Source organism: Melanerpes formicivorus, unplaced genomic scaffold, assembly GCF_026170545.1.
Source record: "Melanerpes formicivorus ecotype bairdi unplaced genomic scaffold, bMelFor1.0.p_v2 SCAF_4, whole genome shotgun sequence".
NCBI lineage: Eukaryota > Metazoa > Chordata > Aves > Piciformes > Picidae > Melanerpes > Melanerpes formicivorus.
This window is the reverse complement of record NW_027142356.1, coordinates 23,831,250-23,857,753: the sequence shown is the minus strand read 5'-3', so window position 1 is coordinate 23,857,753 and position 26,504 is coordinate 23,831,250. Positions and strand designations below refer to the sequence as shown.

General features: G+C 44.6%; 2 protein-coding genes across 5 annotated transcripts in view; both read left to right on the top strand.

Moving 5' to 3' along the window:
• MFHAS1 (multifunctional ROCO family signaling regulator 1) overlaps positions 1–13,325 on the top strand; it is a 32,607-nt gene extending 19,282 nt beyond the window's left edge. For 2 of the 3 annotated variants that reach the window (XM_068137320.1, XM_068137318.1), the window contains exons 2-4: positions 8,288–8,414; positions 9,392–9,822; positions 11,196–13,325. In XM_068137320.1, the coding sequence (XP_067993421.1) occupies positions 8,288–8,414; positions 9,392–9,395 (131 nt within the window). In that variant the 3' untranslated portion in view covers positions 9,396–9,822; positions 11,196–13,325. Of the gene's footprint in view, positions 1–8,287; positions 8,415–9,391; positions 9,823–11,195 lie in introns of those variants that run through there. The other variant, XM_068137319.1, reaches the window with a different exon arrangement.
• A 1,018-nt stretch (positions 13,326–14,343) lies between these two features.
• On the top strand, positions 14,344–26,253 carry ERI1 (exoribonuclease 1). Of its 2 annotated transcripts, none has more exons than XM_068137324.1 (7): positions 14,344–15,410; positions 16,226–16,401; positions 18,308–18,518; positions 19,808–19,891; positions 20,536–20,645; positions 22,728–22,842; positions 24,689–26,253. In XM_068137324.1, the coding sequence occupies exons 1-7, from the start codon at positions 15,330–15,332 to the stop codon at positions 24,929–24,931; spliced, it is 1,020 nt and encodes a 339-aa protein (XP_067993425.1). In that variant the 5' UTR covers positions 14,344–15,329; the 3' UTR covers positions 24,932–26,253. The 2 variants fall into 2 exon arrangements, with proteins under 2 accessions (XP_067993425.1, XP_067993426.1); XM_068137325.1 differs by having other exon boundaries at positions 15,336–15,410; positions 16,231–16,401.
• The last annotated feature ends 251 nt before the right edge of the window (positions 26,254–26,504 follow it).

Here is a 26,504-nt window from a genome sequence, read left to right as displayed (position 1 = left end):
CAAGACATTCAGCAATTTGGACCATCTTTGTTTTCTATTTCAACTTTTCCTCAGTGCTCCCTCTCATTTCCTGAGCCCATGTGCTCTGCTGTTTGTGTGTTCCCTTTGGTCACTTCCTTTCTCCAGCCCCTGCTCTTGTTACTCATGGGTGGACGTGGTTTGCTTCCACCTTCCCTGTTGCGCAGGGAGAGTAAAGTTGGAATGGCCAACAACAGGTAGAGCTGAAGCTGGAACGAGGGAAGCTAGCTTATGCTGAAATACTATTTCAAATGGAGTTTGATGGGACAGAGTGGAGAAATGGCACCATGTTTGCCCTCCCTCTTTTTTTGGAGGAGCTGCTGGTATCAAAAGCCACAGTCTTCTCTCCTCATGGCAAGTCTCTTGCTCAAATGGCAGTGTTACCAGACATAAGTGCTCTCTATGATCAGTATTTCATGAGCTGTGGAAAGAGGAGAGAGATGGTGCATGCATCATGTGGCCATACTGGTAGTATATCAGCTATTTGCACTGGCTTAAGAATTAGGTAGCTGTCCACCATTCTTTATTTCTCTAAGCTGTTTATTTCATGCTGTTAGAATGAAACGGAAGGGCTCAAACTTTCATGACTGCTCCTAGAGTTATTTTGATTATTTGCTACTGCTTTCTCCATTCCAGTTTGTGATCATGTTGATAGGAAGCACTGAGTCGTGAGGTATGGAGAATGTGGGGGCTTCTATGTTTTGCTTTTAACTGCTTTTGCAGTTCTAACTGTAATTAACTTCTGTGTGCCTAAGAAAAGGATTATTAACTCATATGTTGGGACAACCATGGAGTTTGCCAAGTTTCATGCTGGGAAACCTTGTACCACCACACTGGTGAGGGATGTCAAATAACTCATGTTGGGGAAAATCCATGGATGAGATGGAAATTGGTATTTTAATAATTACCCTCCTTCAGCTGCTGAGTTGAGCATCTAAACTGCATCCCACACAAATTTCTCTGCCCACAGGTACACTTGGTCTGGTGCCAAAACCTTCAGCAGAGCTTTTGCAGTCACTGAAGGTGTGTCGATGTCCTCTTCTGCTGTGACAGTAGGGAGTTAAGAGCTAGCTGACCCTGTCATGACTTGGGGAAGAAGTAGCATATTTAACGCCCTTAAGCCTTCCAGTCTCTAGCTGGTGTTTCTGTGACCTCTCCCCTGAGTGGCTAAAATTAGAGATAGTGATTGCCAGGGACAGCTTCTGTCTCTCTGTCTTCTGGTCAGGCCTCACAGGGCACCTCACCCTTTGGCATGGTCCTTGGCTTCTTGCCAGGGTGATAAGCCTGGTAGCCTCCTTGGGTAGGAACTGAAGTGCAGAGTGATCTGTTCTGGTAGCAAGAGCTGTTTGTAACAAGCTGAGCAAAGTGAAGCTTCTGCAGCAGATCTGGGATTCCCACCCTGGGGAAATGCAGCTCTAGGTCGTGAAACTTGACCTAGACTGTCAGCTCCAAGTTGAAAAGCGCTCCTGCCTGTTTCCAGGGATCCACAATGGAGGTTGTTCTGTATTTCTGTCATCTGGCATCAATTAAGAGTCTTGGGGAAATATTTTCCTGTGCAGCCAGCTGAGAGAAGGTTCAAGGTAATTCACATACATGGCCACATCCAGAGCTGTGAGGCATAGAGGTGAGGATCTGGCTTGAAAGGCAAATGATACTGTGAACACAGGATCTGGAAAGCTCTCTGGTGCTTGGGCCAGCCAGCAGTGCCAAGGTTGGGCCTGCCCTTCTGGCAGTTGTGATGCTCCAGAGTGGAGCTGAGTACCCATAGATGAGCGCAATGTATTCAAGGAAGGTGTTACTGCTGGCACTTTTGGTCTTGAACCTTTCAAAGAAGAAATGGCAAATTGCCATCAGTTCCTTTTGTGTAACTATGGAAGCTCTAACCTTCTTCCTTGCTCTCCATATCAGTTTCTCTGCAGCAGCTTCTGGTCTTGGGGACTCATCTCTGCAGTTTGGTCCTTCACCTTGCAACTGACCACCTTTCCTACTCTGCATTTCCAGAACAAGCTTTGCTTTTTGTTTCTAACCCTTCCATTTCTTTTTTTTAACTATATTTAATTGCAGGCTGATTGGTTCCTGAGCACATGCTGTATGTGATGAATGTCTCTGCTCACCAGCCTGCTTACCAACAGACCTTTTATTTTCTGTAGCTATATTCCACAGTGGTCTCTTCCACTATGGCACTTTTACAGGCTGAGCTTTTTGTTGTTGTTTTTGTCTGCTAGAGTTAAGCTTCTTTAACCAGGACTGCAATAGGAAGCTCACAAAACTCTTGTTCGTAATGTGGATTTCATTGTACTTTATTCCCTTTTGTGATGTCTCTGCTATCAGCTTCTTTATTTTTGCTGTGTTTTTAGCCAGGGAAGTAGCTTCCAGAGAGAAGAAAATCAAGTTTTAACTTGGAGGTTTCAGCTCCAAACAGGCCAAGTAGATAGGGTCACTCAGGATTCCAGAAATAAACCAAGGAAAGCGTGGAGGTCTGACTTGCTGGGTAATGTTTTTGTGCGTGAGATGCAGGCAGCGCTGCAAGGAGCATATTAAAAATTCATGACAATATAGAGCAGTATTTTCTGTGCGCAGTGCTTGAGAATGACCTTGTGCATTGTGTGCAGCAACATCTGCAGGAAGCAGCCCACTCATTTCATCCATGTAGAGTGGGAAAGATGAGATTTAAATGGGGTGGAGTAGAACCAGGCTTGGTGTGAGACACTATCTTCTTCCCCCTCCTTCTTCCAAGATTCTTGGTAGATTTCTCATCTACTGTAGAGCTGGCTGCAAGGTCCCAGTGTGTGAGGGTGTTGTCTGTGCTTGCAGCAGAGCGGGGAATCTCTGCATGTGGCTCTTACACAATTAGATCAAATTTGTCATAGAATCAGCATGAGTTTAAGTGCTCCAGCTGTTGAAGCTCAAAACAACAGCCAGGCAGAGAAGCTGTAACTTCTCCAACCTCAATCTCTTTGCATGGGTGAAAGGAGGTAAGACTGTGTGAAGCAGAGGAGTGTCACAGGCCCAAGCAGGCTGAAGAGAGAGAAGTAGCACCACAGAACCAGGGCCAGGATCCTTCTTATCCACAGTCTGCTGATTGTCCTGGATCCTGAGAGCAGGAATGATAGCCTGAAAATGAAAAGCACCATCAGGCTGATACTATTTCTGCTGGGAGCAGGAAGATGACATAGCAGTCTCACCTGCGCCCTTGCTGCAAATTGTTGACACGTGAACAGGGAGCCTTGTGCCACTTCACACAGCCGTGGCAGTGGGAGCTGTGTGAAGGCAAATGGTCCAGGTGGGATTTTCCTCTTTGCATGCAAAATCTTTCTGTTGCACTGCCAAGTAGGCTTACAGCTGGCCCTGTCTGGCTGCCAGCATGGAGTAACTGGATACTCCTGCAAGTACTCACTTTCCTTGCTGTCAGCTTCCCTCCTAGCTTTCTGATTTGTCATGGGTATTTGGCATATCATGGGTGTTTCCTAAAGGGCAGAGAAGTGTGCTTTGCAGCATGCATGGGTCTGGTTGCTGGCATGGGCTCTCAGGAAGGCCTCTCTCCCCTAATCACAGTAAATCAGAGAGAATAATGTGCCTAACTCTGCTTGACAAAAAAATTGTACACTGACACTTTTCTGGTTCCTGGGCATACATGGCAGTAGAAGTGTCTTCCTCATGCCCTGAGTGCACAGTTGAGCTCTGTCTGGCATATGCAGTTATCCTCATGGGGCAGGCACCAGCCTGGCCCAGGAACCCAGCCCAAGTAGCTGAAAGTTGGTCATGCCTGTGTCTGTTTTTGGATAAAACATGGTCATTCATGAATATCTTGCTCACATAGAAATACCTCCTTCATGTAATCTGGCTAATGCTGAGAGGAGACAAACCCTTCTAGGGCATGGATGAAGGTTTGTTCCTGTCTGCCTATGACCACCTGTGTGTAGCAGGTTTCCTTTAAATGGTGTGGGCATCATGACTCAGCCCATCTGCCTGGGAGAGTTTACAAACTGGCTTATTCTGCAGCCAAAACCAACTGTGGTAGTTTCATGACCGGGTGTGTTTGTATCTCAGCCTTATCTTGCTGTACAGCACATTTTACCCAGTTGTGGATACCTGTGCAAGAATTCTAGGAGAGTGGTCACGGGACAGATGCAACTCCTCCAACCACTTGTGCCATTGTAAATAGAGGCAGCAAAGGAGCATCTCCTAAAGCATCTGCTATCTGTTTGCAGATGCTTTTAACCAGGCTTGATGGATGCATTTTTGTTATCACCCAAACTGGAACATAGATGCATCTAAAAATCAGGCCTTGTTCAGCAAGTACTTAGCATTAAAGTGCCTTTGCAAATGGGCCTCATGCTCCTAAATCAGATGACTAATCTTAGTAATGCAAATTTGTCTCCTGGAAGATTGGCTAACTCTTCCAAAACTCAACTGTGTTAGTCTTTAGCTTTTCAACAAAGTAGTTGTTGTTTTGGCTAAAATCTTAGTGGCTTCTGTGGAAGTTAACGTTAAAACCAAGGCCACATCAAGACAAGAGTAAATGTCATGGTTTGTGTGTGTTCAATTGCCGGGCAGCCTTTTAGAGGTCGCAGGCAGAACTGAGGTTTCCAGTAAAATTAGTGACATGCTCGTGAAGGAATGTGCTATCAAAATACAGCCTGGCTATGGGCAGAACAAGTGCTGCAGATGTCTGCTGCCCTAGCTGCATTTAAACGTAGCAGTTACACCAAGCAAACACCACTGCACCCCAAGCACTTGGCTTTTTCTGTTGTATTAGTGCAATACTTCATTTGATCTTCTCTTTCCCACCCTGTTGCAGCCCTGAATATTTCTAATTTTCTGCATTTTGAATAATTTCTGAATAAAAACATAAGGTTTTGGAAACCTCCAAGACATTCCGGGCCTGGAGAGTTGCATCCAAGCAGTGTCTCAATGCCAGTGTGTTACAGCTCTGAGGACTGCATATTGCAGTGGGATTTGCACTGTCTTTTTTTGATCACCAAGTGATGTAAAGTGAGATTTAGTCCTGTCTGGTTTAGAATTGTGATGAGTTAGTGCCACAGAGGTGAGCAGCTTGTAAAGACAAGGGATGAGAATGCCATGTCGGAAAAGCAGTGGGACAACCTCTAGCTAGGAGGGGTAGAGTAGGAAGGATGCACAGGTGACCTTCTGCCCACTTGGTGCATGATGTATCTTATGGAGTAGTTGTGAAGTCTTCCTTCTGGAGAGCAACCTGTATGTCAGCAGGAAATAGAAGCAGAGCTGGAGAAGATGTGGATGGGGCTTAGACTGCCTCAGGAAAAAAGTGCACCTCATTCAACCTAAAGGGGAAGGCTGCCATAAAGCAAAGAATGGCTGACTGATGATCTGTGAGAAGGCCTTTGCCTGCAAATCAGGCATCTGTTTTACCCTGCAGCCATTTCCTCTGCTTGAGAAATCTTCGTGTAAAAATTCCTGACGTGGGGAAATGGGAATGGAGGCTCCAGCAGACAGACCAGTCATATTGCATTCCTCTCTTTTAAGATCTAGTGAATATTAGCCCTGTCTTAAAAGCACATAATGGTACACTGATTTTGTGACTCATCTTTCAGAGCCACTGTTTTCAGTACTGTTAGCAACACTGCGCTTTGGAAGTCAACCTGGGGTTGAACGGAAACCTGGGAGTCACTGCGACACAGAGCCTGGTGGCGTCTGTGCACGACGGGCTGTGGTGCGGGTTGCGGTGTGTGACAGCTCACCTAATTGAGGACGCTGCCTTGCAGATTTAACTTTGAATTGCAAATACCGTCAGGATTTTGGGAGACCTGTCTGCATGGCTTAAAAGCCTCTCTGCCACTTCAGGTTTGAGTGTGGGAGTGAGACAAGGGTAGGTATTCAAACCAACTGCAAATTCAGATTGCAGCCCATGGGGGCAAACTGGAATTACTGGTCCCAGAGGTGGGCTGTCTCTCAAGAGGAGCTCTGCGTGTGTGTTCCCTGCCAAGACCTCACCTCTGATTTCATGATACCAAATGCTGTGTTCTTGATTTGGAAAAACCAAGAGGTTTTAGATTGCCTTTTTCATGAAAGTGAGAAGAGAAATTGTGAGGAGGAGAGGAAGGCCTGGAGGGGTTCAAGAGGGGATTGGATGTGGCACTTGATGCCATGGTCTAGTCATGAGGTCTGTGGTGAAGGGTTGGACTTGATGATCTTTGAGGTCTCTTCCAACCTTGGTGATACTGTGATAGTGTGAAGGCATCTGAGGGTCTTCAGGCACGATGGGGCTGGTTGTGCCATTGCTGCACAGGCTGGTCAGTACTTCTTCAAAGCACGGTTACTTTTAAGGGTTTCCTGGGGTACCTGTCAATCACAGCTAGACACAGGGAGACACTCTTTCCCTGATATTCTTTTTTTAACAACAAAGGAATTTGTTGCAAGTGTATTTCAAAGTAAGGAAGTCCAAGAACCATCTGCCTTGAGTTTTTTAGTAGAGCTGAGGACAGCTCACAGGGGCTGCTTAATTAACAGGTAAAGAGTGTTTTGTGGACCTGTGACTACAGCCTGCTTACCACTGGCCTCCCTCTGTAAAGAAAGTCGCTGAACTAGTTGGCAGAAGCCAGATGTGGCCTGGTGCCTCTGCCTCGAATAGAGCTGTCTGGCACTGAAGTGGGCACACTCAAGAGAAGAATTGAACCCTTAATGGGCATGGAGGCTCCCATTCCGTGTCTTTGAGAGCATACCCTACTTGCTACCAGATTTGTTTTCAAGAGGTACTTCTGGTGCTATGGAGTGTCTAAGCTATGACTAGACTATGCTGAGGGGATGTCATGTCAATGGCTGGTGAATCTGCCCTGCTGGGACCAGTCAAGTAGGGAATGGAGCCAGGAGGAAACTTGAGTTGCTGTGAGAGAGCTTTTGGGGAAGTGTTTCTCAGAGCTGGGCACATCTCAGCACCTGCCTTTCACCTCTTGCTATGCTGACCTGTGTCTTGCCCTGGCTACATTCTGCAAGGGTGCCAGCAGTGGGAAGCTGCCAACTTGGCACTTGAACGGCGGAGCTGACGCAGCTCATTTAGCAGAGGGATACCACACAGTGCGAAAGCCCCACACTGCTACTTACTCAATATAGAGCTGGTACTGCCTCCATTAGGGAAGAGCTGATGGGTGGGAGCTGGAATCTGCATGCTCAGCAGAGTATAGTGTGGCCCTGAGCACTGACAGGACACAGCAGCAGTCCCATGGCAGCTGTGGCAAGTGCATCCAGGGAGAGAGGCGTTAGGGAATCCTCATGAGTATTTTTACCTGCTACTAAATACTGTTCTGGCAGCTAAGAGAGGCATCCTGCATCTGGACAGCCATCACAGAACAGCAGGATCTCTCCAACTCCTAAGTAGCTCCAGCTCACAAACTGCAGTACTGGAGCAATGACTGGACAGCTGCAACAGGAAGAATTGTTTGGGGCCACCATGGTGTCACTAGTTTGAGGTTCCTCCCTAGAATTTCTTAGAGGAAAAATACTAAACTAATGCAAAAATTATGTCTGTGGCAGTACTTTCAAACCAGCTTCTTCCTGTTTGTGGTTGTTTGGGTTTTTTTTGTGGGTTTTTTGGTTTGTTTTTTTTTTTAAGCAAAGAAGGTGATCTTGGCAGGATTCTTTTTGCATCTTTGTGCTTGAACCAAAAGTTTATTCTTTGGGTAGCTTTGTGGGTGTGGATTGCTGTAATATGCAGATGTGAATAGAAGGGCTTTTATCTGTATCTTTCCCTGTCTACCAATTTCCTGCTGATGCTACAGGTCAGCTTCTTCCCTTTCACAGATAATGAAAGTAAACTTCAAAACCCACCTGGATGCATTCCTGTGTGACCTACTCTAGGTGATCCTGTTCTGGCAGTGGGGATGGACTCAATGATCTTTCAAGGTCCCTTCCAACCCCTAACATTCTGTGATTCTGGATCCTGTCTGCCTCCAAAGCCTAATTAAAACACCTACTCCTAAACCTGCTCTCTCATAAGACTCCATCTAGATGCCCTGAATCTCTAAGGAGCTCTCTGTGCAGTGATTCAAAGCAGAGACAGTGAAGATGGCAGTTGTTACGTTTGTGTGGAGCAGGTCTCCAAGCTGTAATCACCAGGACATTCACCACGGTTACATGGATTAGACCTGCTTGGGTTACAGGACCAGTAAGTCCTCTTACAGTGCTCACTTGCATTTGTCACTGATATTTACTTGGTGAGGAGAAGGGGAAAGATATGTTAAAATCAAAACAGTCTTGATGCTTAAATGTTGTCATTCTTTTCCCTTGTTCACAGGAGAACTACTGAGTCAGCCGAGACCAGAGGGATTGACAGAGATCATCTGTCCCAAGAATGGCAGCGAGCGAGTTAATGTTGCCTTGGTTTACCCCCCCACTCCTACTGTGATCAGCCCTTGTTCCAAGTGAGACTTGAAAGCAGAACCCCATTCCTTGTCAGTAGACACCAGAAAGCCTATATAAAACATGTTCACTAAGCCTTTTTTTTTTTTTAATGGAAGGTGATAGCCCCACAGCCTGGGAGCTGTTCCAATTATTTGTAGATATAGGCATCCACTCAAAAGATAAGAGGTACAAGTAAAATGGTTGAGCTGTTTCCTGAGGTGTGTTGTGGTAGATGCCAGACACACATAGAGGGCAGGGCAGATCAGATCACTATACAGTCATAGGGATCAGATCACTATACAGTCATAGGGAAGTTTAGGCATGACATCTCTGGCCACTCCTGCTCCAAGCAGGTGTGGCCTCTCAGCCAGGTCAGGTTGCTTGAGACCTTGTAGAAGCAAGAGTTGATGACTACCAATGATGGAGGTTGTCACCACATCTCTGAACTCTACAATTACACTCTTCTCCTGGGGCAGAACTTATTTTCCTTCTGTTCCATCTGAGCCTCGCATATTGCAGCTTGTCTTTCATTGCCACAAAGAAGCACTACTTGGCCTCATCCTGCATTATAACTTCAGTGATGGATGGGTGTTAAGCTGTGTGTGAAGTGTCCACCTGGGGTGGGAAAAAAGTAGCTGCTGTGATGCTGAGAGACAGGCCTCCACTGTGTATTCATTTGGTCCTCCTGTGTGTGTACTTGGCATAGCATGTTTCTAACCTGATGCTGCAATTACTGTTGTGCTGCACTTCCAGGCTATGCCTATGCACTTGTCCCGCTGTCCTCCAGCTTGTCTTCCATGGTGTCTGACAACAGTGTCCCAATTTCACAGTCACTCTTTTGCCAGCAAACTTGTGTTCCAAAAAAAGTCTGTGTCACTTTTAAAGAACTCACCCTCCTTATCTAGAAGCCTAGAGAAAATTGTGTCTTAGGTTATTCATCACAGGCACTACAAACCCTGCTGCTCATTACACCTTACTTTATCTTTTCCTCTTCCAGATAAATTGCTGGTGCTGGTGCCAAAGGTTTTCCATCAGGCAGAACTTGGCTGACGCTCTGCAGTGCTCCCATCTCTCCAGTTGTGGATTTGCATGCTGACGAGGATCGATGGGACTTTGGACTCTGAAACACTGTGGGACAGGGGCAACTCCCAGGTGGGGGCCTCCTAGCTGGAGTGGGTGCAGTCACCTGGAGACTGGGGACAACAACAAGGCATGAAGCAAATGATTGCTGCAGATGTGGCAGGGCAGCTGGCCAGAGGGGAAGCGCTGGGGATAGGATTCTGTGGACCCATTGATCGTGTGTTGAAAACCCATTTGGATCTCATGATGAATGTAAAATGTTCTTGGTACCGTTTAATTCAGACCTGCTTGGAGGAAAGTCTCTTGAAATGAGCTGTAGCGGGATTCCCTGGATTTGTTGCTGGACAAGTGAGTTTTGTGGCAGCTGGCCAAGACTTCGTTGAGGAGGGGGCTGATGCTATGAAACCTTTATAATTGCTCCACTGTAAAACAGTCTTCTGTCCCCCACACATCGGGCTTGGGCAGTGTCTGGCAGAGCAGGAGAAGCAGCAGGCTGGGTTTCATGCTTTGTATGTTCACATGCACTGTGCCATGAAGCAGCAAGGATGTGTCATAATCACACAGGGACAGAAGAAGAGTGGTCAGTGTGTCTCTGGCACCTGCCATTTCTTCTGTATAACTAGCCCCCAACAGCTCATAGTCTGCCATGCATTGATGCTCTGGAGTTGCTTTTGTGGTACTCTACATGTGTTGTGGCCACTAGAGCAGTCCAGAGAGGGGTTCTCTTCCTACTAAAGCCACCCAAGTATCTTTGTGAAGAAATCTAGTGAAGCAGCCTGTGGCTGTGTAGTGCAAAGTGGCCCTGATCCCCTTGGGCTGGCACCACAGTGCTGGCTTCTTTCCTGAATACGTTTTGAAGACTTCTGAGATGTTGCCATAAGTTTGTGCCCTACAGCTGAGCCCTTGTAACTGGACTGCATGAGTCCTGCTCCATGCAAATATTTGATTTAGTGTAAATCAACTAGGAGGCTTGCATTTCCCAAGAGAGGATCCCTTCATCTGATGCTGATGGAGGTCTGAGAGCTGAGGGACTTTAAAATGCTTATGTTGAATACTTTGGGCTGTAATAGCAGACCTGAGATGGGTAATACTGATTGGCAGGCAGTGCCCACAAGGATAGAGGCTGGCCAAGCCTGCAATTGGTGCATGACAGTGACATGCATCCTGCTGGGACCTGCTGCTGTTGCACAGGTGAGGTTCCCTGGCTTCTGGGTCTTCAATTGCCAGCCTTGTGTGCAGGGCTGCAAATATCCCTATTGGCATGAACTTAACATGTGGAAATGCAGGGCAGAATCCACTCAAGTGGGAGATTGTGGAGGCCAGGTGGATGAAATCAAGCCCTTGTGCCTCACTTCATAGGCGGAAGGCTGCCAAATAAAAATTGGCAGCTTAGTCTGCTTCCTGTCTCTTCAGGCTATCATTCCAGCTGGGGAGAGCTTGGGTTCAGATTTCACATTGACATGCCACCGCTGGCAATGGGCATTCAAACCTTTCTTATGTCTGTGAGAAGCGTTAATCCATTGTGCTTCTGTAGATAAATTTGGGACTAGAAATTGCCTGTGGTGGCTGGAGGGAGTGGAAGGGAGGTGAAATCTTTGAACAGTGTCAGGAATAGTGCTGGGAAACTCCTTTGTCCCGAGCCTTTCCCTACTGTCGCCTCCTATGCTGGGTGACCTACTCCTCTCCTTGCTGCTACTCACCTCTCTTTCCGTTCTCCATAGGAAGAAACTAAAGATTTGTTCCTGTGACCTTTTGTGGAAACCACGTTGCAAAGAAACCACAAAGTGGAGTCCTTTTCCAGCCGGAGGCCTGTTTCCCAGTGCACCCCATCTGGTCTGGGATGCATAAGCATTGAAGGAGTGAGAGAACAGAGCAGGTGTCTTACAGCCTGCTCCTTGGGACTGCAGCCTTCCTACCAGGGCATGCCACCTAAGCAGGAGCACAGCATTACCTGGTCTTTGCAGGCACTCAGTCTGCTGTCTGCATTGAAGCTGTAATGCTGGGAGTGTGGCCATGTGGAGATCAGTCTAGTTGGGTCTATTTAATATGTAATGGTGATTGCTCATCTGCCCACTGTTTAGTAACTGGTGTAACTATTTTCATCTGTATTTTTTTAATATGCAAAAGCCATTTAATTTTCTATGCAGTTCAAACCAGCTCCCCTTTGCAACTGCAAAGTGGGAGATCTGTGCAGGAGAACCAGGCCGAGTGGCTGATATTCCTTTTGATTTTACTGTTACTCTTTCTTAAGGACATGTCCTCGAATCCTCTGCACAGTGTCCCTTTGCTGAGCTCCTGCCTCTTAGACCCTGCTTAACATCCCTGAGCCTCAGGGATAAGGGCCCTGTATTTTTGGAGGATCTGTTGTTTTTCACAAGTCAGCCTGCAAGGAAATTAGGCATGGGGGCAGTGCCCATAAGAGCAGAGATACCTGAGTTCAGAGCATCTATTGTATTCCTGTTCTTGTCCCCTCTTGGAGAGTTACTGAACTGTTACAAACAACTAAGGCCTCTGTGGAGCACCCTACAGCCTTTACTGAAAGTGTGTTATGAAGAGGGCAGAAAGAACTGGGGCATAAATTGTCTCACTGACAGTGAATTTAAATCCTTTGGAACAGGAGGAGGATCTCCTGGTACTACATGACTACTTCAGTCGAGAGGACTGCACTGTTTTTGCTTATTGCAAATATTTGCAGACCCCTTGCTTGCTGACCAGTTATTTCCTGCTGAAACTGGTGTCGAAAGGTTTGGAAGCAGAGCTGGCAAGTTGCTTTGCACTGCAAGACTTTCAGCAACTGGAACATGTCCTGAAGTACCTGTTATGCTCTGAAGCAAAACCTGGGGTTCAAACCTGCATCTGTCGAAGTGCAATTCCCAGGATAGCAGCAGATAGACCCTTCTGCATGTCCCTAAGGAGCACAAATTTGTGGTGGAGTGAGAGGGAGCCCAGAGGCTGATGCTGCACATCTGTCTCATCTCTGGGATTGCAGGGGTAGTTGGAGGCCTCTGACAACCGCAGATGGTCCTAAGTGATGGGATACCTCTACTTTAACTGTGATAAAGGCAAAGCCATCAGAGAAATAAGATTGTTTCCAACCTGCCACAAGGTCAGAATGCATTTGACTTTTGTGGCAGTGCTGCTTTTTTGCATTCTGCCTCTGCTCTGAGCTTGGGGGGATTCAGCTTTAACCAGAAACAGAGACCAGACTGTTTCTTGAATCACATGGAAGAGTATGGGGGCTGCAGAAGGATGGGTCATCTCCCTTGCAGTATCCCCCATGCTACAGTTCCACAGTGGCTGTGAAACTCAATAGTGTATTTGGGTGCTGCTTTCCCAGGAACCCAAGCTCCACTAAGTTGTGCCCTAGCACCAGAGCTTACACAGGGTCCCCGTTCCCTTCCCCTTTCTCTCTCTGAGAGAGTTAAAATTGTCAGCAATAGGGGCTGCTTGCTCTAAGAAGCCAGATATGTCTCTGTTAAATGGAATTGCAAATGTATTTAGGAGCTCACCCACTGGCTCCCTCCTGCAGAGCCAGATTCTGGACCTCAGCTCCTTCTATGCCCTTTAGATTGGATCTTGGGCTGGCAACCTTGAAATGGCAGTGTGGGGAGGTAGAGATGCTGCACTGCAGTAAGCACAAAAAGAGGCAAGCAAGTGGGCCTCAGTGTAGCACTCATCATGCACTTCATGGCTCAGTTCATGGACTGTAATTGCAGGTATTCATATAATCTACATCACTGGGCAGGACTCTGCGCACACACACATGCACACGCGTATACACACCACACCCACACTTGTGCACATATCCTCGCCAAAACGACTGAAAATAAAAGTGATCTCAGTCTCAAAAAGGGGCCTGGGTGTTTGATTTGGTTTTTCTCTTTCAGTGCCTCCTTGGGCCCTGTCTCTGGAAGAGTCTATGCCTAACTGTGGATGTGGGGTTGTTGTTTTTTTTTTTTAAATTAGGAGCACTGTTAGCAAAGGGCTTGCAAAAATCATCAAGTGATTTTTCACAGGGTGAATCTGAGCATGGAGCCTCTTGTTTTGATTTCCACCTGGGAACTGCTGCCTGCAAGACAAATGATTTCTGGGGAGAAGCTTTTTCTCTACTGTATTTAGGGTGTGTTTTGGATTTGTGAGGCCAACTCAGTGGTTCTCCGTGGTAAGGCTTGGTTCCTTGTGATCCTTGCTCAAGTGCTGTGTTGTTTGGAGTTGAGAGCAGTAAGGTAAGTGGTCTTCTTGATTGTTGACATCGGTGTTTGTAGCAGCACCAAGAGGGTGAGTTAAAAGTAGAAAGTGAGTCGTCTCCTGCACAGCCCTGAACACTTGTGTGTGGCACCCACATTTCTCACTACTCATCTAGAGAAAGCAAGATAGACCTCCATAACATCCCCACTGAAGACATTGATGCTGTGTAACAGGTCTAGGGGAAGTAGTAACAGCATGTGCAACAGGATGCTGGTGTGGCAGTGAGATAGTAGGCAACACTGAAAGGGGGGAGCTAGGCCACAGCCGCAGTAGGGCAGATGAGAAGATGCAAAGATACTTAGGGGCTGGCAGATGTAGAGGTGTTGGGGTGGTTGCAGCAGTCAGGTGGGTGTCACATAATCTTTGACTTCTGTTGCTAAAGGACAAAAGGAAAATCTCTGATGGTGTACCTGGACTGCCATCCAGAGCTGCAGGAAGCACCAGCAGAAAATTAACTAACCTGTCCATAACTAGCCTGTTAAGGACAAGCCTCCTTCCTTTACCTTCACCTACTTTCCAAGAAGACCTACTGAGCTCATATCTCTACTGCAAGCCTCATAAGGGATACAGAGAATACAAGTCAGCTTCCCTGGGCAGGGAGAGGAGGGGGAGGGGGTCAGTCGAATCATGCTAGGACTGGGACCTGGCTGTCCACCGGTCCTGGACACACCAGATGAATGTGCTGGACACTCTGTGAAGTCAGCCTCATGAGAGGAATGTAGAAGCATAAGTAAGGTGTCTGTCCAGTGCAATTTCCCCATAACAGAGCCAGAGCTTACAGAAATCTGTTATGACCTTAAATCCTACTTCATGACTTTAAATCCTACTCGGCAAAAGCTCAAAAGACATGACAGTAGCATGGAGACACAGCTGCTGCTGCTGCAGAGGAGCAAAGCCTTTGAGAGTTCAGGGGCAGGCAGGTGTGAGGCTGCTTGGGCACTGGTGGCATGTAGAATGGTTTGGGTGGGAAGGGACCATTAAAGGTCATCTAGTCCAAACCCCCCAGCAGTCAGCAGGGATATCTTCAAATTAGATCAGGTTACTCGAAGCGCCATGCAAACTGATCTGTTCCTAGGGATGGGCCATCTACCACCTCTCTGAGGAAGCTTATTCCAGTGTTTCATCACTCATTGTAAAAAAAAACCTTCCTTTTATCTGGCCTAAATCTATTAAAGCCATCATCCCTTGTCCTGCCACAAGAGGACCTGATAAAAATACTTTCTCCATCTTTCTTTTAAGCCCCTTTAAGTACTGGAAGGCTTCAAAAAGGTCTCCCTGCAGCCTTTTCCCCTGGCTGAACAACCCCAGCGCTCACAGCCTGGCTTCACGGCAGAGGTGTCCCAGCCCTGTGACCGTTTCTGCGGCCTCCTCTGCACCTGATCCAACAACTCTGATGAAATTATTTTTCCACCTGCCCACAATTTCTTATCCCCAAAAGGGACGACGAGAGCCGGAACCCAGCAGAACCCAACGTCCTGCGACGCGCAGTCCCTGCTGCGACCCAGCGAGGGCGGAAGCGGCGGCGGCGGAGGGGCCGCCCCACGGCCTAGGGGCGGGCCCCATGCTCTCCCCGCCCCTGACGGGCCGCAGTCTCCGGCGCCGCTGCCATGAAGGAGCAGAAGGAGAACTGCTCGCAGGCTACTCCCAACGACGCGCCGGCGCCGCCCGCCCCCGCCGCCTGCCCGCCGGTGAGTGCGCTGGGGCTGCGGGAGGCGCCGGGCAGCAGCACCGCGGCGGCGGGCGGGATGGCCGCGCCGGGCATGCGCTGGCCCCGAGCCCGCCGCTTCTCCGTGCGCACGCGCACAGGCCACTGCCCGGCGCGCTCATGGCGGCAAGGCTGGTTAGCTGCAGCAGGCCTGGCCTCGGTCTGCTCCAGGCATCAATGGTTCTTGAGGCTGAGGCAGTGCGGTCCAGCGCGGCCTGCCCGGGCAAACCCAATACGGCTGTAGGGGAGGATCACCTCCTTTTTGCATCTTGGGGCCTTCCTGAGACGCACAGGTCCCGCCGTGTACTTGTCCTACAAAGGCTGCAAATAATCGTTTGGCGCTCAGAGTGCTTTTAGTTTTCCGTCCAGTTTGTAGTTCAATGTATTTTACACCCATTGGACGTTTGTCCTTGTGCCTCAGTCGCTACATATTCTGTGTAATCGTAGCGTCTCTTGATGCTTGTCAAGGTTTTGCCAGCTTGTCCCAGCCGAGTAACTTTGTGTTGGAAGTGGGATAAGTGTGCAGGTGTTGGTTACACATAGGCACGAGTTTGCACATGTGTGTTAGTGTGCCTGTATTCTGTTTGAATTTTATGGAAGTGAGAGGGAAAAGGGTGTTCCATTGCCTACTTCAGTATTGATTTTGTTACCCATCTGTAAGCTGGCTCTCCGAGTTTGGTCGCAAGTTAAACTGTGATGTTTACTGCAATTTGGTGCCAAAATGCTGTGTAAATCTCGATGCTTTCGTTTCTTCTTGTTACTTTATTTAAATGACCTTCAGATTTATTTTTCTTCTAGGGTAGGCAGCATTGTAGGCTCAATGATCAAGCAGCTAATGGGAAAAACTCAACTGCCAGTTCGAATGACTTCAGTGATCCAGTTTACAAAGAAATTGCTATAACCAATGGCTGTATCAACAGGATGACCAGAGAAGAACTCAGAAGTAAACTAGCAGAGTTCAAGCTTGAAACCAGGTTGGGCTGATTTGTAAATATTTTAATTTATTTCTGAGAGCACTACAGCCATAAAGGATGATTACTGTAAAGTTTCTAAACACATTAAAAAGCAAAAAGACAAAGCAAAAAGCAGACAAACACCACACCACACCAAACACTGGTTGTTTTATGTACAATCTTGATGTAGTTTTTGTTGTAAAAGTAATACCTGTGATAACTGCTTAATGTGTTGTCAGAAATGTGCACTGTCTCAATTGGTGACACAAAGAAACGAGTATGGAGGGTAGTTAACACGATTTTAGTCAAGGGGGAGGGGAAAGGACTATGAGTTCTCAGGTGGTGCTGCAGACCTCCAGCATATAGAAACTTTCTTCAGAACATACATATTTCTATTTACTGTACCCAGTACGACTCCAGTACTGGCTAGAACCTCAGTGGTGATAAGGTATGACGTTTAATGCAGGCAGAGGACAGATACCTTTGGATGGAGTTTGCTAATTTGAATAGATGAGTCAGGATTATGTGAATAGATTAATGCACTGTGAACTGGAATTGCGTGCTCTCAGGAGAAGGAAATGGTTTGCAGTATAGAGGAAGTAGTTCCTGCTCTATGGGAAATGATCTGCAAGACCTTTTGGTATTGCTGTGGCCAGACAAACATGAGATGTTGAGAAGTTCAGCTGGGAGGAACAAAGTGTATTGTTTTGTTTGTAACTGTGATGAGGAAGTAGTGGTGATGGTGGGCAGTTAGCGAAATGAGAAGCTGTTGCTCTGGAGGAAGCAGGAATAAGAAAGGTGAGAGGAAGCCTAGCTTTGTGAAAAAAAGACTATGGGAGAGGATATTCATGGGGGTGGAAAAAGAGAAAGAACAGACACTCATTTGAACAGAAAAAAGAATTGTATGAGTGGGAAGTGCAGCCTTCCACCTCCACCTTGTCTAGCTGCAGGAGTTCTGGCTGCATAATTATTTTTTTTCCCCCTTTGATTTTAATGAAGTTAGCTCCCCAGGAGGAAACCTTTTTACCGTTACCTGATAAAGGGTTTTGGCAAAAGAGGTAAGATTTGTACAGCTATTCAGCAGTTACTCAAATAGAAAAGGAAAATTGGAATAGCAATTTATGTGTTTGTAATTTCTTCCCAGGTTATTAACTTTCTGTATTTTGGGGGGGGTGTTATTTTTTATGCAGTTATAAGTGCAGAAAGCTTTGTATTTTCTTTTGTCAATATATTCAGTTAAGTTGGTTTGAGTATATCTTACATGTAAGCAAATACTGTAACACCTGCACTTGTATATTTTAATGTTTGTATTAAAAAGACACAGTAACTTAGTCACTTACCACTGTCAATTTATGTGTTAGTCATAAATCTTTTGAAAAGCAGGATCTTGACCAGGACATTTTTCTGACAACTCTTGAGTATTTTGCTAGAGTTGAATTATTCAAGCTCAATTTTAAACTTATACTGACAGAAATTTAAAATTTGGACATTTTAGCTGAATTCTGCCTTATCTGTGCCACTGATACAGAAATACCTCAGGCATTCAGACACAACACAGGGAAATACAGATGAAGCAGTACTGCTTCCACGGCCAGAGGTCATCTAGGAGCAATCTACAAAGACTTGGGGGTTTGTAAAGGCTTCAGCTGAACTGGAGGTGTCTTTAGAGTGTCTCTGCTCAGTGCTTTCCGGTCTGTCCCCAAATACTTGCCTAGATATGTTATCTAGGGGTATCACAGCCTCTGCTTTATCCCACAAAATGGAGCATTGGCTATATGATAAAGTCACATTCACATTTCCTGAGTGCTGATGTTCAAAATGAGGTTAATAAATTATGAACCTTCAAATGTTAAATACAGCTTCAGTTCTGTGGTGGTGAAATAATGAAATGAGAGTGTGATCCTTGTTACTTTCCTTGTCTCTGTAGAGGAGTGAAAGATGTGCTGAAAAAGAGACTCAAAAACTACTACAAGAAACAGAAACTGATGCAGAAGGAACCCATTAATGGAGACAGCTACTATGACTACATCTGTGTTGTTGACTTTGAAGCAACATGTGAAGAAGGAAACCCACCTGAATTCATACATGAAATAATTGAGTTTCCTATTGTCTTACTAAACACACATACCTTGGAAATAGTAAGTGAAAAAATTACTGTCCATATGCTGTTGTTCTGTGTAACTTCTTTGCTGCAGAAAGTCTAGATTCGTTTTTAGGTAGATGTTGAACTTCATTAAAAATAGCTTCTTATTTTTTTTTTCCATAAAGACCTATCCTCTGTGCCTCTTACATATGGACAAAACTTTCTTTCTTTTCCTAAAGCACCTATGCTCCTGCTGTTGACTTCCTCCCATAACCAACAGGAGGAACTTTCAGTTCAACATCACACATCCACCACACATCCATCTTTTCCTGCTTTAAGATCCACAAAGCTATTTCTACGACTCATAAAGAAGAATTGGCGAATTCTACAGTCCTGTGTGAAGCAGTAGAAGAGACTAATGCAGAGGTCTAGCAAGTGGAGTTGAGTGAACACTGCTTCTTGGCAGCCTTGACTATTTCCACAGTGTGCCTAACTGACAGTTGTATAACCTGATTTTAAACATACTAAGTAAGCATTTGGCAGCCTCAAGTGCTCTGTTCCAGTGCAGATTTCTTGTGGGAAAAGCTGCTTGCTCTCTAACTGAAACTGAGTGACTCAGAAGATCTCTGAATAACGGTTCATTTATCAAGAACTTCTAAGAAGAGAGGGTTTCCAGTAATCACTGATGCTACATCAGAGTGTAGCTGCATGTATGACTAACTGCAGAGAGAATTGTACAGATTACCAGGATTGTATTTTTGCCTTTAGAGTAGTAGGAAGCATCATGTTTTTTTCCCTGTCTTTGTATGGCAGGAGGGATCTGGAGCTTTCTTTTGTCCATGAAACTTGTACGTAGTCTTCACTCTTGTAGTTCTGTTTCCCAGAGCGAGGTCGTTGTGTTGGTCTCTGACTGGCTGGCATCCAGAGGTGTATGACTTGCATGCGTCCTCTGAGATGCATGGCCTCTTGCCTCCCTTGAATTACAGGTGAGCCTTTAGAGACCACCTAAAAATCACCAGGCTTTGCTCACAGCTCTCACATTTTTTTTCCTTACTCATGCTTTCTTTTTCCCAAATCCTCCCCTGTATTGCAGTCCGTCCTTCTCCCCTCTTGTAACTGCATTCCTGCTCTTTGGTGCCAGTGGGCTGAGACAAAGGACATGTTCCAGTTGGAACACCATCCATCCCGTTGGGAATCTCATGATGGCTCACATTGGCTGGGGAGGTACACACTCCTTTTTGTGTCCAGGAGGGCAAGTGGTCACTATTGCCTCTCAGGTATGGGCAAGCTAAAGAAGTTGCTAGGTAGTGTGCTTCTGCTGAGTGTCTGATTCTGTTATTACAGGAGGATACCTTTCAGCAATACGTGAAGCCAGAAATTAATCCCAAGCTTTCAAACTTCTGTATCAGTCTGACAGGAATCACCCAGGTAATATGCACTTTTGTTTGTTCAGGAAAAGGTGTTAATAAAAGAGGTGTGGGATTGATATTTTCAGGTAATCTTTCATGATAATTTTTCTGTAAGGCTGATTTTCTTAAGCCTTACTTTTCTCCCCTTCTCCCAGTTATCACAGAATGTATTTCTCTGAGTTGGTCTGAATTTAGGTGTTTGTAAGGGGCTGTAGGGAAATGCATTCACTTTGTAATCCATGTGTAGAGACTTAATCTTTGGCAGAGGAAAGCACCCTTTGAGTTGCATCAGTTTCCCATCTAAGATATTTTTATTGTAAAGGGTTTAGAATCTTGCAATGGCTATGCCTTGTGATCAAGTGACTTGAGAAGGAGCCTGGGAAACATGCTCCAGGGTTCTAATCTAAGGTCAACAGCTGACTAACCTTGTTACCTTTATTGATGGCATTTAGAGGTTGACACTTTTGTTGTGGTTTTGTTATGGCTTTTTTTTTCCAGTTCAGAAAAATCTGTCTCATTTGTTTGCTTATTTCAATGTGTAAACTGCTTCTAAAGATTTTTATGAAGCCAACTTGTCGAGTGAGTTAGTAAGTGCTATATATCTAGATAGTTCTTAATTTTTGTGGAAAAAAAGCCTCTCTTGGTTTTGTTTTGTTCTCTTAGGACATTGTGGATAAAGCTGATACATTTCCTCAAGTTCTGCAGAATGTGGTAGAGTGGATGAGACAACGAGAATTGGGAACGAAGTATAGCTATTGCATGTTGACAGATGGGTATGTCCTGATGTAACCTTTAGCACGATCTAAAACTGCAGAACAGCATTTGATCTTTGTGAGAGTGTTGGTAGATTAGGATCATGGCACTGCTGCTTTGCCATTTTACTATTTTAGCTTTGGGGAAAAACAGAAAAGCTGAACTGAACAACTTGAAATTAAGCTTAAATCCAGTAGATGGCGCTGTTTCCTCCCTAGCTTTCTGCATGCGACTAAATAGTGCTAAGTAGAATTTTTATCCTTTCTTGTTGTTGTAATTCTCTGTTTACATTTAGTTTTCATATAGTGCATAACAAATGTGCACTTTTAGTCCTAAGCAGCTCCCGTGCTCTCCTGAACCCAACTTTCAGAGATGTGTGGTGATTGTGTTACTGTTAACACATCCTGCATGTTTTACCAGAAAGCAACAGTGAATTATGCTGTTTATTGAACAAGGAGAAATGGCTTGTACAGAAAGCTCTCTTCTTTGGCTTGGAGGACTATCGCACTGGTGGGTCCCACCTCTGACAAGCTTTGAGTGAGAGATTGACTTAGTCCTAGAACTGCTGCATGAACTTGCACTCTTACAAGGTCTGCATGGAAAATCAAGTCCTCTAATGACTGCAAAGTGAACATATTTTGAGATCTAGAAATAGCCAGGATGCAGCTTTGTTCTTATGATTTCAGCTTTGTTACACAGCAAAAGACCCTGTTTGAGCTATATCTTATGGAGCACTGACCAGGAAGCATGGCTGGTTAGCTGCTTTCCTCCTCCTCTTGAAATGAGGAATTTAAGCAGCAGAGAGTTTTTAACATTAGCTGTGTTGAGGTGATGTATGCATTTTCACATTGCTATGCCTATTCTTTGCCTGGAGTAAGTCTGCTGCTCTGGTGCTGGTCTGCTACAATGACTTTGTCAAACCAAAGGGAGATGAATCCTGAAACAAAACTGAAGTTCATGGAAAAAATAGTGTGTGAGATCTTAATATAATTTCCTAACTCTTCTGTCAAGTAAAACACAGATAAGTATTCTGAGTGGTTTGGAAAATAATATATTGCCAAATATTGGATACATAACAAAACCTCCTTTGATCCAATTTACCAAGTGGGAATTTTTTTTTTGTCCATGAGGCTCTTTTTTTTCTCTTGAAAGTTCTGCAGATTTAGACAATGACCATAAATCACAGGTGAAGAACTTGTATCTTTGAAACGTGTGAGCACTGAAGCCACCTAAAAGCTGTCACACAAGAACTGAGATGTATAGTTTAGATCTGCATCCATCTTAAAAATAAGTTAAAATAATGCCCTTCCAACTTAAATTTAAGGAGCCGTGGCAAATACTGCTATTTGACTAATTTCTTACCTCTGATTTTACCTTTGGAAGCAACTGTAAATCAAGAAACTGCTAAAGCAAAACTGATGCATGACCAGTTATGTTATAGGGCCTAGAGTGTTTCTGGAATTGCCCTTCAGAGGAATCCACTCAGTGAAATTCCTCTAGGAAAATAAGTGCAGTGAAATCTCTCAGTCATACAGGTGAGATTGTGTAGACAGCTTCAAGAGAGGAGGAAAAGGCTTTATTTTAGCTTGAAGCTTGCAAACATGTTCGTATGGCTTCCTTCAGGAAGGCAGGCTAGAATTGCATAGGATTAGTTTCATCTCCTTTGCATAAAGGACTGCTTCTCCTAGAACTGTTCCAATAACCTATGTTAAGTAGAGAGATGCATGCATACCCAGGTAATCAGGAAAATTGAAGGTGTCACTTGCTTCCCCAAAGGGCTGTGTAAACATCTAGTTTATTGGCAGGCTTTGGAGTAGATGTTGTAGGCAAAGTTAGCATGGCATTTGTTGTTTTAATCACCCTGCACCTGAAACCATCCGAGTGAAAACCTTGCTCATGTAATTTTGTTTTCCCCATGATTAACAAATTCACATTAAAAACATTCTTTGCCATGACTATAGCGAAAGAGCTTCTCAAACTCCTCCTCTTCTGCTGACCACCAGAAACAGCTGTTTGTGCTACAGCTGTGCAGTATTTAGAACGCAGAGTATCTGAATTCTGTATTGCTAATGTGTTTCTCTTTTGTTTTTTGACTTTTTAAGATCTTGGGATATGAGTAAATTTCTGAACATCCAGTGCCGCGTTAGCCGTATCAAATACCCTTCTTTTGCCAAAAAGTGGATCAACATTCGCAAATCATATGGAAACTTCTATAAGGTTGGTACAGATATTGGAGTTTTTTTCTTGGAGGAAGGAAAAGAAATATTTCAAAGTCTAGAATATCCTGCTGTGTGTATTGTCTTTACTTGTGTAGTATAAAATCACAGTACTTGAACTGGTACTTGCCTGGGGCCTGATCTTCAAATGCATGCCGTGCCCCGATCTCACTTTAATAATTGAAGGTCGTATAATCTGCATTCTTCTTAAGAAGCAGGAGATGCTCCATGAAGGACTGTCTAAAAATGTCATATCAGTGCTTTTAGATCAAGTGTGTCTTAAAATAGTTCAGCTGAAAAAGACTCTGGGTTGTTTTGGGTTTTTTTGCAATTCCATTTGCCTGTAATACCTTATAAAACTGATTCGTACCACTACCTTTAGGTATCTCCACTTTTGACAGGGTAGTAGGGACAGAGAAAGATATTAGGGCATATCTGCAGTGAAATCATATTGTCAAAGGTAATATCAAGTTAAGTGCTGGACCTTATTGCTGCTTTCTTTCACTGCTGGATTACCATAAAATGTGTTACTGGAGGTTCCTAGTCAGTCTGCACTAAACCATTTGTTTAATGTGATTTCAGCCTAGATGCCAATCTTCTCTTGAAGGGCTTTTTCATGCTAAATGTAGCCTCTGGGGGGAAAAAGAGATTAACATTTCGTAAGTGAAGATCTTTACTCAGTGCTGGAAAATCCTACAGGTTTTCTCCATTTCTCCCTCTGTTATTGTGCCTTCTCTGCATGACTGTTTCTGTTGGAAACACACTAGAACACAGAACAGTCTTGTTAGTCAGCTGTAACCTGGACATGCCTTCCTTTTCCTTCTCCACTGAGGAGTGAGTGCTTTTTCATCACAGGCAACAAAGTTTGTAACTTAGAAGGAATCAGTTTCCTTTTACAGTTTTTGTTATTGTTAACAAATGCAAACATTCAGTGTGTCTGTTCAGCTGTGCCACACTCCTACTGAATCTGTGAAATACTAGATAAAATCAATGACAAGAGATGTGTTGTAACTTTCCTGTGGAAGATCCCACAATCTGTAGTATGTTTCCTCTGCCCAGTTTGTGGATGCTATTACTGGAATTGCATATTGCCAGGTTTTGGCAACCGTATTGTCACCATTCTGCCTAGCTATTAAATCCAGTACTATGGTGCAATATCCTGGAGCTTGTCATGTCTCTCATTTCCCCTATCCCACCACCAATCACAACAACCACCACCACCAAGAGACCAAACTAAAATTTTCCTGCATAATCTTCCCTTTTGTTTTTCCTTTGACCTTTCCAAAGAGAGAACTTGGGGCTTTTGGTGGTCAGTTTAGGTTGCTTGTATGTTCGTGTAACTTTTGGTCATCCATTCATATAAACATGGGCTGCTATAGGTGTCACTGATCTCTTCCTGTGGTGTTTGGAGGCATTTGGAAGCTTGATGTCAGTGAGAATCAGGAGCCTGGTGCTTCTTTAGCTGTTTAGTGTTTAAAATATGATTCTTTCTGCAGTACCACTTTGGGTGGTGATTCATAAGGCTTTTAAACCCTAGCTAGGCCGTGGCTTCCACTGTTGCCAGCACTGGCCCATCTTGAGCCTGGTGTTAGTAACAGTGAGAGGCTCTGGAGATTATCCTGAGTCTAGACAAGCTCCTATTGACTATGTCTCCTCTGTAAAAATGAGAGTGTCTGTTTCACTAAGGTGCTTTGAATTTAAATTTTTAGTGATCTGCCAAAAGGCAGCATGGAAGTTATATGTGACTTAAGTAGACTTTATCTGCATATGTTTCTACTGCACTGTGTTAGATAAAAAAGACTTGATGCAGAGCCTAATCCTTGAATATGGTTCATTTTCTCCATCAGGTTCCTAGGAATCAGACCAAGTTGACAATCATGCTCGAAAAGCTGGGCATGAATTATGATGGGAGACCTCACAGTGGACTTGATGACTCCAAAAACATTGCAAGGATAGCTGTAAGGATGTTGCAGGATGGCTGTGAACTGCGGGTGAATGAGAGAATGCATGCTGGACAGCTTATGACAGTCTCCTCCTCAACCCCCTTAGAGGGAGCTCCTGCTCCACAAATGCCTCGATACAGAAACTAGCAGTTCGGGGAATCTGCCTTAGGATCTGCTCTGTGATACCCGATAAGGACTGTTAAGAGCTTGTTAAATGGCCATCTCTGCCAGTCTGTCTGCAATGCAGAATCTGAAAGCACCTTAACTAAGCTTCTCTGTTGAAATAGAGATGAGCATGGAAGCTCTTTGCTCTTTGAAACCTGTGTTACAGCGTTATGGGTTGCTGGGGTATTTTTTATACTGATTTTTTTGGTGTTGCTGTTTGCAGCTTTTTTAGCAGCAGGGTTGATCTTCAGAATCCAGGCAATGTGTAAAGCTTTTAAGGTCATGTAATTCATGTAAAACACATGCAAAGATCAACAAGGCCTCTGCACTGCTGTTCCACCCCAGGCTGTTCACTATGCTGTGCTTTAATGATATCTAGCATCTGATTATTCACTGCACACAAATAAGACATTGCTGGAATAACTGAAATAGTGAGTAGTCAGGCTGGCCTTTCCTGATAAGGCACTCTTCTAAGTCTAGGAAAAATGGGAGCATGTTCCTCAGTTCTAAAGCATAGGAAAAATAATGTGTTGTTTGGGGGGTTGTTGGTTTGTTTTTCTTTAAAGGGGATGTTTGTCGGCTTCCACATCAAATAGAAGAGCTGAGCATTGCATAAAAATTCCATTAATGCAGTACAATAGTAATTCTTTTTGACCTGGATTTAAAATCAGAAGCTTCTTCAGATTTTCACCTTGAGGATCTTATCTCCTATTCCTGCTGCGTTCATAGCTGCACTTCATTTAATGTAATTTTATAGACACTCCCAGCCATTTGGACTTAGAAACAAGTGAAGTAAAGATAAGTTCAGACCACGTGAGATTGTAAAAAGTTTTATGCTGCGTGGGCATTACGTAAAACAAAGCAAGAAGCTTCTAGTTAATGGACACACTCAGCTATTTTTGGTACCTTCTCAAACCTCTGCCACCATGAAGTTACACCTTTATCTCAAAATCTGGCATGGGAAGATTAATACAATGTTATGAGCAAGGGCCATCTAATTATTAACACCTTCAGCTTTTATCCTAGGCCCCATAAAGGTGATACTTAAAAGGCCAAAGTGTTAATTTCTTCACCTCCATGGGCTTTTATGAAGTCAAGATTAATACGGTGACCTTTGTGTTAGAATGGCTTGTTCTGAAAAATTTTGGTTGGTTTTATTGGGGGGGAGAAAAAAAAAAGTTTGGTATCCTTGTATTATAATTCCTTCAATTTGTTGTATCACATTCAGGGGAAATAAAAAGCCCTACAACAAAACACCCAATTCATAATAAAGATTTGTTGAGAACATTCGCTGCTTGGCTAATCAAATTTCTCCCAGCTCCCCTTGATCTTCTGACTTAAATTGCATTAATGGAAATGTGAAAACTGTTTTAAATTCATGTAAGGAAGAGCAGTACTGGTCAGTTGTCAGTGGCTTCCTGTATAGGAGGGAAACAGTTTCCTTTCTGGAGTCAGAGATTTGGATTCCCATACCTGGTTTTTGTTTGTTTGTTTGTTTCTTTTTATTTTTATAATGGAGGTAAGTACTTGTTCTACTTGTAGAGTTCAGTTGAAC

Bases quoted from the DNA above. Each gene is read 5' to 3' on its own strand.
- ERI1 (XM_068137324.1), top strand. From the start codon at position 15,330: ATGAAGGAGCAGAAGGAGAACTGCTCGCAGGCTACTCCCAACGACGCG. The intron at 15,411-16,225 runs GTGAGTGCGCTG...TTTTTCTTCTAG, and splicing joins CCCCCGCCGCCTGCCCGCCG to GGTAGGCAGCATTGTAGGCT. The intron at 18,519-19,807 runs GTAAGTGAAAAA...CTGTTATTACAG, and splicing joins ACACACATACCTTGGAAATA to GAGGATACCTTTCAGCAATA.